At 41.1% G+C, this 14,021-nt stretch overlaps 1 protein-coding gene across 1 annotated transcript in view; it reads left to right on the forward strand.

Moving 5' to 3' along the window:
- The window catches only part of apaf1 (apoptotic peptidase activating factor 1), a 47,169-nt gene that overhangs the window by 7,764 nt on the left and 25,384 nt on the right, over positions 1-14,021 (forward strand). Inside the window, exons 14-24 of the mRNA XM_040035440.1 lie at positions 16-141; positions 246-386; positions 651-776; positions 1,182-1,328; positions 2,798-2,926; positions 3,056-3,181; positions 4,277-4,396; positions 4,526-4,651; positions 10,250-10,375; positions 11,803-11,934; positions 12,025-12,150. Coding sequence (XP_039891374.1) covers positions 16-141; positions 246-386; positions 651-776; positions 1,182-1,328; positions 2,798-2,926; positions 3,056-3,181; positions 4,277-4,396; positions 4,526-4,651; positions 10,250-10,375; positions 11,803-11,934; positions 12,025-12,150 — 1,425 coding nt within the window. The remainder of the gene's footprint in view (positions 1-15; positions 142-245; positions 387-650; positions 777-1,181; positions 1,329-2,797; positions 2,927-3,055; positions 3,182-4,276; positions 4,397-4,525; positions 4,652-10,249; positions 10,376-11,802; positions 11,935-12,024; positions 12,151-14,021) is intronic.

Below are 14,021 nucleotides of genomic sequence, written 5' to 3' on the forward strand. Positions count from 1 at the left end.
TGCAATGGTGTGCAGGTGTTTAAAAGTACCTCAGGTGAGAAGCTCATGGAGATCCCTGCCCATGATGACGAAGTGCTTTGCTGTGCCTTCTCCCCTGACGGCCGTCTCTTAGCAACCTGCTCTAGTGACAGAAAAGTCAAGGTACACAGTCCACAGCACCATTATGACTATGTTATGATTAAGAAATAAGCGAGTAAAATAACACAGAAATCTGCCATGTTATCCTGATGTTCTTGACACTGCAGGTGTGGAATGGAGAGCGAGCAATGCTGCTTAGGACGTTTGAAGAGGAGCACGAAGAGCAGGTCAACCACTGCCAGTTTACCAACACATCAGGGCGCCTCCTTTTGGCCACCTGCTCCAATGACGATATTCAGAACGTCAAGGTTTGTCTTATTTATGCTTTCGATTTTGTTTTTAAACTTCTGACCTTTCGTGTTCTACTTCCATCAATTCATCTATTAATTTTCATTGTTTATCCAGTTCAGAGTCTCATTTGTGTTAGAACCCAGCTGTCATAGGAAGAGAGGCCTGGACAGATTGCTAGCTAACACATGCACATAAAAACACAAGGAAAAAGGGGGCTAATATGTTATGTAATGTGTTAGCCATTTTTTTTAATGCCACATGCATTTTCTTTGCTTCATTAGTTGTGGAACCTCAATAAGCCATCCTCCCAGAACACCATGTTTGGTCACTTTCAACCAGTCAACCACTGCTGTTTCTCTCCTGATGACAAGTATCTGTCAACTTGCTCCAACGATGGTACCCTTAAGGTGACTGCCATTAGTCCTGATACTTGCTTTCTTTTTGATACGGTAACACACACTGAACTAGAAATAATTATTAGCGGGTGAAGTGCTCTGACATATACACTGTTTTTGTTTAATTAAATCTGAAGTGACGGATTTAAATGGTAAAGATTTGTTTTTCTTAAATACGTTTTTGTACTTTTGTTGGACAACATGTTTCCTAGTCATGAGTTTACAGTCCCAATAGTTTTATAATCCCTGAATTAAAACATTTGATTCTAGAAGAACTTTACTGCAACAAAATAGGCAAATGATGGTACTCGCTTTCTATTTAGATCATTTATTAGTAACTAAATTTAGAAATACTAATATGCTTTACATACCTTGGTCTTGTAATGCACTGACATGCATGATTCTGCATGTTTGCAGGTATTTGAGGTTTCTTCTACCAATGAATGGAAGACGATCAATGTAAGTGACATGTTTACAGACAACAAGGAAGACGTCTTTGTCAAGTGTAGCACCTGGACTGCCGATGGCAAACGCGTCATATGTGCTGCCAGAAATGCTGTTTTGGTGAGCATTTATCATTGTAAGCATGCTGCTGTATGATCCTGTACGCTGGGTTTTTTTTGTAGGTGGTGCTAAATGTTTGATAAAATTGGGTGCATATGGTTTGGATATTGTTCATTATCTTAACACTTTCTCGCTGTACTGATTAAAAATTGAAAACACATTCACTCTATCCTCTTTGCCCTTGATGTTGGTGTGCTGTTTCATTGAAGGAGACAGGAAAGAGAGCTTGTTTGTCTTCTAGAGAGTCTAAATAGTGTGTCTTGGTTATAAATGTGCATATCCCCTCCTCTCCTGAGCTTTCCAAAGTCAGCCAGTCTTGTCTTGTTATCAGCCTCACTCTGTTCCCTACATCTTCATTTATTTGTATTCTGGGAACCCAAACACAGTGAAGATTGGATAGGTTCTTTTACTCTAAGGTGACTGAAAGGAGAGGCTTTATAAACTTTAACATTAATCCTAAGGCATGAAGAAAATCTTTTTCTTTTTTTTGATGCAAAGCACAGAGTTATTGTAGAGCACATTAATACCTTGGTATACTTGATATTGTCAAATGACCTTTGAGCTTAACACAAGTTGCGTAAGTTGTGAGTTGGGGCCTCCATGGGTCGGACTTGTTTGCCCAGCACATCCCACCGATGCTCGATTGGACTGAGATTTGGGGAATTTGGAGGCCAGGTCACGGACCAGCCTTCGCCTTCTAACATAATGTTATGTTTGATTGGTGTAGCTTGTTCCCCAATAGGCATTGAGTTTGATGTTTGCCTAGACCAGGGGTGTCAAACTCAAATACACAGTGGGCCAAAATTCAAAACTGGAACAAAGTTGCGGGCTAACGTTAATATTTATTGAAATATATTTATTCCTCCAGATAAAAGAATGAATTTTTTCTTATGTACTCAAACACGTTTTGCTGAAAAACTGAATATGGAACAAGCAAAGCTTAATACTAAACAATATATATATTGTTTAGTTCTAATAGTAATTAGGTGTGGCTTTGCGGGCCAAATGTAATTAGGCTGCGGGCCAAATTTGGCCCGCGGGCCAGAGTTTGACACCTATGGCCTAGACTGAATACTAAAGATGGCCATGGCCACCAATTGACTTGTCTTAAGCTTGGCATTTTGGCCTTTGCTGTTTTAGGTTTTTCGAGCCGGGCCTGACCTATTTGTACAAATTGGTCGACCGCTAAGTTCTCAGCTATTTTTAGCATTGCAAGGGATGCATGTAGGTACACTGCAGAGATACAAATATTTGCTAATTAGTGCTAACATATAAATGAATGAAATAGTCAAAGAATCAAAGAACTCACTGAGAATAAAACCAGGAGAGACAAATAACTGGGAAAGCCACGTTTTGTGCTTCTCCTTTCTTTTAATTTCAATGTGTTATTTGTACAGTCGTAACAGCTTTTGGACATGTTGATGAGACAGCAGGTGCTGATTTGTTGTCTGTCTTTTATTGTTTCTCAGGTCTTTGATGTAGAGACATCAGACATGTTGTTTGAAATCAGGACCAATCGAATGAGCACAGTTCAATACTGTCACGCCTGCCCCACCAGTAACCTGCTGGCCATTGCATTTTCAAACTATGCTGTTGAGGTATCTCACTATATATTTAATGTCTCCTTTTTTTTATATAAAATTCAAAATTTTGTATGTAAGTATGTAAAGAAAATTCTCAATAATACTACTACTAATAATAAAGATAAATAAATGTTTGTGTTCCAGCTGTGGGATCTCGAAGCCAATAAAAAGATGGCAGACTGCAGTGGCCACCTAAGCTGGGTGCAGCGTGTCCAGTTTTCTCTTGATGGCTCACAGCTGCTCTCCTGCTCTGATGATCAGACCATCAGGGTAAGACTGAGTGTGTGTGATAAAGCTACAGTATAACAGTACGGAGAGAGGCTGTCAGTGTTGTTCTAATTGCTTATTCTGACAGTAAAATTAACTTCACAAGTTGACTAATTACACTATGTTCCCCCTTGCCAGCTGTTTCAGTTCTTAATGAGCAGTGCTCAGGGATGGTGATGTAACTGTAGTACAAAAGGTATCTGGTCTTTTTTTTATGTGAATGAAATCAATGCATTTAGGCCATGGCAGAAATAAAGATCTAACAGTTATTGTGCTGTTTTATGAAAGAAAGAGTCCTCTATAGCTGTTGCTTTGACTTGCTTTTAAATTACTTCTCTGTTATTTGGGTTACATAAAGATGGCAAAATAAATTATTTAACAGGTTTGTCTTGACTCATTGCTCTCTAAAACAAAATAATATGTATCATAAACAGCTTGAAGACAATGTAACATGAAATATCTCTGCAGTTTAGCCTTTTGGGTGGTTTTTTTGTTTGTTTGTTTGTTTTTTTTACAGTTTTTACAGCTGCTGTTTTTCAAACAAGGTGGCAAAACTGTCCCTGACAGTCCACAACTACAGCAGAGCCTTCTGTACATACTGCTTATTAGGGGTGAGAGAAAAATGTCGATACTGCAGTACATCATCTCACTTCAAACTGAGATCGCTATGCTGGCACCAGATATTGATCGTGACACACAGCCACAGACTCACAGCCACAGACTCGCAAGATGAAAAGCAGTCACTCCTGTTGTTATAAACTTAACAGGGCAATAAATTGCAGGTCACACTAGGGAAAAGGTGGGATAAACAGACGTGTTTACAGTGTCCTCTTTCATCAAAAAGAAAAATCCTGACCTGCCGTGGCAAATATCCTGCAAGAAAAAAGAAAAGTACTTTGTGGCTATGTGTGGATTTGACTTGTTTTCACCAGAAACCCTCATCTTAACTGCAAAGAAGATTCCAGTGACTTAAATATTGCCACAACCGTCAATTTATTCAGTTTTCTTCTTCCTTTTTTTGTGGTGATATTGCATATATTCAACTCTAACTCTGGGTTATTATGTTAGATTTGCATATCTTGTTCGTTCTGTTTTAAGATATGGGAGACCAAGAAGGTTCACACATCCTCAGCCATCTGCCTGAAGAGAGATTCTGACGTTCTGTTTAATCATGGGGAAATCATAGTGTCAGCTGCAGATAATTGCAACAGACTGCAGGTGAGTTGTTAGGAAAGTGGATATATCAAAGTGCATAGAGTTTTTTTGTGGCAGGAACGTGAAGCTGTAGTATTGTTGGTTGGTACAGTGATTTAAAAAAATATATATATATGCGTGTGTGTGTTTTAGGTGCGTGATGGTAGAACAGGATCGGTGCTGTTCCAGTCAGAGGAGAAGTCATCCAGGATCCGGTGTACCTGTATCTGTCGGCAGCCCTCTGCTGTTGTCCTGGGGCAAGAAGATGGCACTGTGCAGGTAGATTAGACAGATTCTTACATTACTGAAGGACATAATAAATTGCACATAAAACAAGCATATCGAAAGTACGCTCACTTTCAGCTTTATTTGGTACAAATTGCTAGTTCCAGGTTGAACTCTCTTTTCAGAGATTTTAGTATTCATAGCTGACCGGAGTGGCATCCAGTGTGGACTTTTGCTGCTGTAGTCCACGTGCTTCAAGTCTGGATGTGTTGTGTGTGGTCCTTTTTTGAATTCTGTGTAAACCCTAGAGGTGGCTGTGTGGGGAAAATCCCAGTGCTGTCATGCACCAACAACCAGTCCACGCTGTGTAATGAGTAAATGAAATCACCTTTCATCAAATAATAATCTATAGTGTAATGTTTACTAAAAAGTAATGTTTCTCCTCTTTAAAGCGAGTATAAGTACTCAAATACTGCAAATTTCCTATATCTTTTTTTTCCTAATCAAAGAAGCACATACATGTATGGGCAGGTGTGCGTGTGTCTGTACAGATGTAAAAATGTCGAGCCTTTGAGTTTAATCTTCCATTCCACATCGCTGTAGGAGGTGTTCTTTCAGGCCGTGTTGAGTCATGAGATCTGACATTATCGCTGTCACTTTTTTTTTTATCTGTCCTATCAGCGGTGTGACAGGTCAGCACCTCTTTCATCTCCTTTTCCCTTGACTTGTTTCAATTTTTAGCCTTTCCTTTTACCTGTAATTTATATTCTCAGTCCTTTTCACTCCTGCTCTCTGTATTTATTTCTTTTTCTCCCTCTTTTGTTTTATCTATCTTTTTTTCTCCTTTGTTCTGTCTGTCCCCGTTCTCTCCTTGCTCCACTGCTCTTTGTCTAGCTGATAAATTGCTGTTTGCAAGCAGAGAATGAGATTGTAGTCTGGTGCTGGTGTGTGTGTGTACTTAATGCATATTCTGCAGCAGTAGAGTACATCCCCCAAAGTTACTGTCCTATATTACAGCACAAACACTCACTCAAACAGGGTCCCCTGACACATCAGAACTGAGGCCAGTCCAGCCCCCTGCAGGAGAGAGCAGCTCTAATTAATTAAGAGGTCCTGCTGTCTTAATGAATACAGGAGCTAACGATTTTAATTACAGCTCCTCTCTGGCCCTTCATATGTCTCCCTTCCTGTCTCCTGGGAACAATTTTTCAACCAGAAAGTAAAGAAAGAGCGATGATTAGTGATCCGAGACAATACCTGGAGAGAATTTTGATAAATGCAGATGCATACAAACAGTGATATAAACTATATTGCCAAAAGTATTCTCTCGTCTGCCTTCGCACTCATATGAACTTGAGTGATACGTCATTCTTTATCCATAGAGTTCAATATAATGTGAGCCCGCTCTTTGCAGCTGTAATAGCTTCAGCTCTCCTGGGAAGGCTTTCTACAAGGTTTAGGAGTGTTTATGGGACGTTCTTCTTCCAGAAGCGGATTTGTGAGGGTAGACACTGACAAAAAGGCCTGGCTCACGGTCTCCACTCTGTCATCCCAAAGGTGTTATTCCACACCAAACTTGCTCATCCATGTCTTTATGGATCATGCTTTGTTTACTGGCGTGCAGTCAAGTTGGAACAGGAAGGGGCCGTCCCCAAAATGCTCCCACAAAGTTGGGAGCAACCACCGCAACTCCTGAAAAACGACCCTACACTATAATCCTCCTCCAAACTTTACACGTGGCACAGTGCAGTCAGACAAATACCGTTTCCCTGGTAACCGCCAAACCCAGACTCGTCCATCGGACCGCCAGATGGAGACACGTGATTTGTCAATCCAGAGAACTTGTCTCCACTTCTCTAGAGTCCAGTGGCGGCGTGCTTTACACCACTGCATCCGATGCTTTGCAATGCACTTGTTGATGTAAGGACTAGATGAAGCTGCTCACCATGGAAACCCATTCCATGAAGCTTGCTGCGAACTGTTCTTAAGCTAAACTGAAGGCCATGAAGTTTGGAGGTTTGTAGCGATTGACTCTGCAGAAAGTTGGTGACCTCTGTGCACCTCAGCATCCACAGACGATGCTCTCTGATTTTTACATGGCCTACCATTTTGTGGCTCAGTTGCAGTCATAACCAATCGCTTCCACATCATATTTATATATATTTAGCATCTTTTCACAGTACCACGCAGGAAATTACTGTGCCCCTGAGAGCGACCGATTCTTTCACAAGTGTGAGTCAGTGGGTTGGGCATTATTCTGAACACTGAATATAATCCGATTCCAGAATCTCTGTTGCAGACATGTTTTCTATTCTGACACATTAAGAAATGAATGATTTAGGGGTATTTTATTGTTGCGGTTCTAGCACCAGGTGGAGCCCTAGTGTAAGCTGGATAAAATCGTGGCTCCTCAGACTGCTGCAGCTCATTCATATTTTTTTTCCTTAAACGTGTTGTTTTATTTATAGCCAGCGTACTGGAGAAAAATTAGCAATGATCTGTCAGTTTGCAGCATTGTGAGCTGCCAGCTTTGTTATGCTAATGTAAAAAGTTGAAAGTTTGTGAAATACGTGCAGGAGAGAGAACATAATGTCACTGTGTGTTTCTGTATGATTGAAAAGTGCAAATGTGTGTTTGTGTGCACGTGTGCATTGTGTGCCAGGCGTCAGGGCTGACAGTTAGTCATCTCCTAAGGATGCTTGGCTGCAGGATCCGAAGACTCCTGACCTCCCACAGGGGGTTGGTGCTGGCAGTAGCTCTGTGCACAGGCAGCGTGCAGGTATGGTAGGGAAGGAGTATGATCTGTGTGTGAATGTGTTTGCACTTCAGAGTGTTCAAGAATAACTAATTGCTGTTTGTGTGTGTGTGTGGCTGTTTGTTTACTTTTTCAAAGGGCTTTTAAAGCTAATAATAGAAAAGGCAGATTATTGTTGTCACTGTGCGTATCAGCTATCACATCTCACCATGCAGGACCAGGCTAATTATTTGGCCATCTCACCACTTTTGTTCATGTGTCTTTGACCACATGAGTCTTAAAGCGAGTCAGTGGCTTGTTTATGTCTTTGGTGATGATATTAAAATGAGCAGTCCCCCTTTTTCCCTCTTTACATATTTCCCCTTATATATTTATTTATTCTTTTACCAGATCTCCATGGACATTTCCATTAAAACCCTAGCCCAGAAATACTTGAGCCTGACGTTTAATGCTTGCCTAGGTGTTCTCTCACAGGCTGTGAAGCTCGCGTGTCAGAACATGGAGCTTGACAAACATGGTCAGCACACCCTGAGGCTTGTTCTGCTCAGACTTTTCAACCCTTTCTCCTGAGACATAAATATTTTAGTGCCTGCTAAAAACCCCAGGTGACATCAGCCTTTACTTTATACCTTCAAAACCGACAGGTGATGGGATGGACTGAAGTTTATTTTGTGCTCTAGGTCTTTAATTATTTATGTATTACTTTGTTGTTTGCGGTTTATGAGGTTTCGCAGATCGCAGATTCCATAATTTATCACAATTGTTGGATAGCTGCAGTGGGGACGGACAGAGATGGGGCAGGAGGGGAGGGGAGTGACATGTAGCAAATGTCCGGTCTGTTTGGAGTCAAACTGGGGGACTTAGCTGCTGAGGGCATTTCTTTTCCCCATGTGGTGTATGCCCCAATCACATAGCCATCTGTCTGCTCCAAATCTGAATATTTCTTCTATTACTGGATAAATCTGTCAGATGGTTAATTAGAAAAGTAAAGTTTTTGGATTAGTGTTACAGTAGATAATAAATCAAATTTCACCTCAAAATATCCTAATTAAAATTCACTTTGTTAGTCCTTGGCAAGTAGAATAATTAGCTTTGGTGATCAACTAAACATGTATTATATTATACAGTTCTGTTCCACTTTTTCAGTGTTGCCTAAAACCACAACAGTTTCCCAATCAATATAATCTGTGATAATGATCTTTATTCTGATGTGATTTGTGATTGCTGATCAGTCTCAGTAACCAAACTACCAGTTTTGTGTTGTACTTCTATAGCACAGTCCTTAGTGCTAACCTGCTCGTTTAGCCCTTACAGTCCTGTGCAAAAGTCTTTAGCCAGTCATTTGTCATCTGTCACTTGTTTATATTCTGCCAGGAAAATGGGAAATGGGTGTAATGACTTACGGAAACATCTGCAAATAAAGCTGAAAACCCCTCAGTATATTTTGTACAATTCTAATAACCTTGAAAGTCAATATTTGGTATGACCACCTTTATTCTTCAACACAGTCTGAACTCTCTTAGGAAACTTTCTTGTAATGTCTTCATATAGTCTTCAGGAAAAGTTCTGCAGATTCCTGAAAGACATTCTTTGGATGCCGGCTGCCTTTTCTTTGCGAATCACATCGTTAGTGCAGAAATACAAATTTTATGCCCGTCTTTCTTATACTTGCTATGAATAAGTAAAGAAATGGGTAAAAATTGGCTCTTGGTTCTTTGCTAAGATGTTGTTTATATGTAGACACAACACTGGTTCATCTCTTAAGTTGGGGGGTTCTTTCATTTTTGAATGATTCATAGGTCGGTGTTCAAGCAAAAACCAACATTCCTCTGAAAATGGTCAGATACAAGATGTAATTGGAAAATGAGTGAAAAAGCAGCCGATGTTCAAAGAAGGACTTTCACAAAGCCTGGAGAGAGAACTGTTGTTTAAGACCACAGTAACAAATCACACACCTGGGTGCTTGGAAGAAAAATACATAAAAGTTGGAGGTGGCTTGAGACTTTTGCACAATATTGTATATTTTGTACGTTTCAATCACAGTTGATTGATACATCTAACAACTAAACACAAAGCAGACTGATATGAATGTGTGTCATTGTTTTTACAAGATTTTCATCACCGAAGTATCTAAGACATTGCCAAAAAGATAATGAAATGAAATAAATGGATTTCAATTTTTTATAATGTCTGCTGAGTACACTCACACTTCACTGAATCCCAGAAATGTCACCCACACAGAGGTGCTGGAGGAAAATAGTCCAAGTCTTAAGGACTGGCATTTGTATTTCATGACAGTTTCAGTTATTATCTAACACCTTTCTCACATTGGTTTACTTACCTGTAAACTCATTATGGATCTCTGGAAGCCTCCAGGATTTAATGTTCCATCCAGTTGACCTTTAGAGGGCACTCACAAAATCTTATCTCTCTCTCTCAAATCCAGCTCTGGCTATTCTGTGAAGGGTCTCAAAGTTTTATTCAGAACTCAAAAGTGACAACACACGGTGATTTTTTTTTTCTCCTTGAATTGGAACTTTTGTGCATCAAAGCTGTTTTTGCCCCCCCCCCCCCCCACACACACACACTCTCGTATCGACGGGGCTGTCAGACCTCCAGCTGCCCTTCATGGTCTTGACCAGACTTTGCTCAACTCTTTCCCAAACTCCACTTTCTTTTTGATGTGCTTATCACTGTTAAGCCAGAAGTGGTGCTTTACATCTCTTCTTTTAAGTTCTCCCTTAAAGTGTGACTTTCTATCAGGATTTATTTTTTAAAGAAAACCTTCAGAGACACTTTTGCTGCATAAGTGTATCTTTAGACCCGTTTTGGAGCAAGCCATTAACCATTAGGTCTTACTGTTTACTTGATTATTTATGTTTATTTCTTCCTTCCAGGTGCTGGAGGTGCCCTCTGGGAAGCTTCTGGCCACTCTGCAGGGGCACACTAAGACTGTGCTGCACTGTCAGTTCAGTCAGAACGGCCAAACACTTATCACTTCATCTGAGGACGCCACCATAAGAGTAGGTTCCTCCTCTTTCTAGGTTGCTCTGTTTTTGTCTTTATCCTGTGTGTCTGTCTGCTTTACATTTCTGTTTCTCCTAGTCCTATTCATCAGTATGTTCTCCATCCTCACCTTCTTTTCCTGCTAAGCAATGGCAAGTTTCTTTCACCTCCCCTGCCAACCTGCTTCCCATTTTTCTTCTCTGCTATCGATTACTCTTTCCCCATTCCCATTCCTCACCTTGAGTAAAAATGCCTTCCATGCTCAATCTTTTAACCTCACAATATTTCAGGTCCCTGTGGTGTTTTCACTTTCCCCTACCTGTTACACTCTACCAACTTCTCTGTCGGCCTCTGCACCTCTCCATTCTTCATCCCTCTTTTTTTTGTGTCCTCTCCTTCCTTTTCTCTTTCTCTGCCTCGGGCTGTGCCGCTCTCGGTAGCTCTTTATCTCCGTCTTGCTCATGTGTTGACCGCGTGCAGCTATCTGTTATGTGTTATTGTTGTGCAGTGTGTGAGTATGTGTGTATTGTTCAGGCCGTTATGCTCTGTCAACTCCCAACGTTCATGCTCTGCTGCTCATTTCCCCTTTCCTCTCATCTCCCTCTTCTTCGTCTATTCCCTTTGCCGACAGACCTGTCCACTGCAGCACTTCCTTCCCTCACCGACAGCACAGCATCTAATTCCATATTCATACAGCTACTCTCTGCACTGTTCTCAGTACTCTCAAACAATCCCCACTTATTCAAAAAGAAACTGAGATTTATGCAGTTTAATATGTGCTCACAAGAAGATGGATATCTGTGTTTAAATGTATGCCGATTTAGTGACACTGATCTTAGTTAAAAGTTTTAACCTTCACACCAATGACAGATTCTTTGCGGGGGGTGGAAAGGCAGCACCTTGCACACAAGGCCATGATTGATAGGATTATCTGGATGCTTCTCTCTGTCCTGCCCTCCGTCTTTGAGCTCAGTTGGACTCCTGTTTCAGCTCATTTCCTGTAACTCTCTGCTCACATAAAACAAACACTCTGTAGACTCATGCACAGGTCCAGATTTCTAACTTAACAGATTCATCAGCATTTAGTGAGCACATTTAAAAGGAAGGGGAAAGGAAAGTAAATCAATTAAGTACTATGATATTATGTTGTAAAGATGGATTTATCCACTTAATTTTATGGGGCGCTACACTGAGGAAAAGACTGCTTGAAAATACTTTCCTATGTTGTGTTAGTTAGAAATGTGTTTTTTAAATTCAGTTAATTCTCTTGAGTTTGACCAGTTTGATTCTTCCTTCATGTATAGATACTTAAGAAACGCATCACCGATTCAATTACTCATTAAATACATAGGAAAGGCAAAAATGGCAACAAGGGGTGAAAAGTGATTTTTGATATCTCTGTCACAAAGTGGCTGAAAGACTTTTTTTCTGTTGTCCCCCGTAGTTGTGGGAGTGGCAGTCAGGAAAGTGTAAAGTACTGCACGGTCATAAGGAGCAAGTCAGATGCTTCTCTCTACTCTCCGACTCACCAAACGACTCAAGACTGCTGTCCTGGTCCTTCGATGGTACTGTGAAGGTAAAACTCGTGCTCTTGCACATTTATAATATTACATTTAACAGCCGTGTGAGATCAAATGGTAATTTTTTCTTCTTTGCACACTCTTAGGTGTGGGACACCGAGAGCGGAGAGAAACTGCAGGACATTGAGGCTCATCATGGAACCATTCTGTCCTGTCATGTCTCGCCAGACGGATTCTTCTTTGCCACCACCTCTACTGACAAGACTGCTAAGGTTCAGCGCTCTCTCTCTCTCTCTTTCTCTCTCACTCACACACACACACACACACACACACACACACACACACACACACACACACACACACACACACACACACACACAGAGAGAGAGAGGAGATGAGACATATCTGTTTCTGCCTCCAGTAACAACATGACATATTACTCATCTTCTCTCAAGGCTCCTTCTTACAGCACAAACACATGGATGCACTGCTAGAGGTGATATCTTAAGAAACAATTTTTTTTCCAGCAGTTTGGTAAAAGACCTTAGAGGTTGGTACGCAGCAGAATGCCCCAATGGCCTTGGAGACTTAGCATCAGATCATCAGATCAGTCTGTCGTTCTGCATCCATGTCCAGTCTAGCTGGCAAACTACCCTGGCAGACTGGCAGGCCCACAATCAACTAACATCCCTGTCAGGATATTGCGTTTGCCAGGTTCCCGTTTGCCGACACCACTGCGCCTGACTTTGGCCTGACTTTGACTGACTCTGTGGACTAGAGGTTTTCTGCAAGCAGCTCTTAAATCATCACTTTCCCTACTCATCATTCAAAGAGCAGCGAACTGCACCGCGTAATACAAGCTGAACAATCCTGAGATGTCATGCTCTTTCACATCTTTGTGTGTCATTCCTTTTCCTTTCCTTGGATTCTGAATACAGCTGTGGGTTCAGTGTTAGATATATACTATCAGTTATCCACTTACAGACAACTGGTGTTCCTGAGTGTGCACCATTAGCAACTATTCAAAGCCACTCCGTCTGGCGTTTGTTGAAGCCGGTGATCAAGAGTCACTGCCGCCGAGTTTCACACGGGAATTTGGATTCGGTTGACACTTACTGTAGAGAACAGGCATTGGGTCGTCAGCCAACCTGGCTTCTGTCAGTAAACGCCAGTGAGAGAGAATGTGTGTTTTATGGATTTGGCAAAGATCATAATTGAGGTGTGTGTGTGTTGTGGGGCTGGTTAGAAGCCAGTGACATAGTGCTTGCTCTCCAGACCGAGCAGGAGCTAAAAACACACACAAACACTGAAGTCCCTGGCTTCCCTCTATCTGGAGGTCAAACCAAAAGGCTCAACCATGACTTGCTTTGTGGAGCACCACAAAAAAGGAAAGTGCTCTGTTCTGTCTGTTCCTTTCCCTCCACCTCTTTCTCTCTCCATCCCCCTTTTTTCTCCTTTCTTTTCTTTTCCCCTGACCTTCAGATGAATTGAACTTTGTGTTCAGACGTAGCTAGTCGACTGCCAAATGAAGTGTCTAATTATGAGGCGTGTTATTTTCAGTGCAACGCAGGATGTGGAGTGAGGAAGGAAGGAGTATAAAAAGAAAAGATGTGGAGGAGGGAGTAAAATATGAGAGACGGTAGCAATGAGGGAAAGATTACTGATGAACAGATAATGTTATTGTAACAACATTAGCTCTGCATTTGGCATGATTGTTTGCCGTCATAAGATCTATCAGTGGGTGATGATTTTTCTGAGCAACAGAAATTAAACTTCTGTGTCATTATTACTGTGTTCAATCTTCAGTATTTACAACAGATTCTGTTCTGACAGATTATTGCTAGGCAAACATTTCTGAACAGAGAGATTTATATTGAACATAAAAAATATAGCAAATGTAACACACTTTAGCTTATTCATCACCTATAAAGCACCCTTCAAGGTTCAAGGTTCAAGGTTCTTTATTTGTCACATGCATAGTTATACAAGTATAACACACAGTGAAATGTAGCCTGACACGCTCCTCGACATGTGCAAAAATTGGGGGGGGGAGTAGAGGAAGAACATTATATATATATATATATATATCAGACATATAGTATATACACTGGGGTGATGTGCCGTAGTAGCAGGCAAGCAGGTG

The sequence above is a fragment of the Simochromis diagramma genome, unplaced genomic scaffold (assembly GCF_900408965.1).
Source record: "Simochromis diagramma unplaced genomic scaffold, fSimDia1.1 OVJJ01000816.1, whole genome shotgun sequence".
NCBI classification, from domain to species: Eukaryota; Metazoa; Chordata; class Actinopteri; order Cichliformes; family Cichlidae; genus Simochromis; species Simochromis diagramma.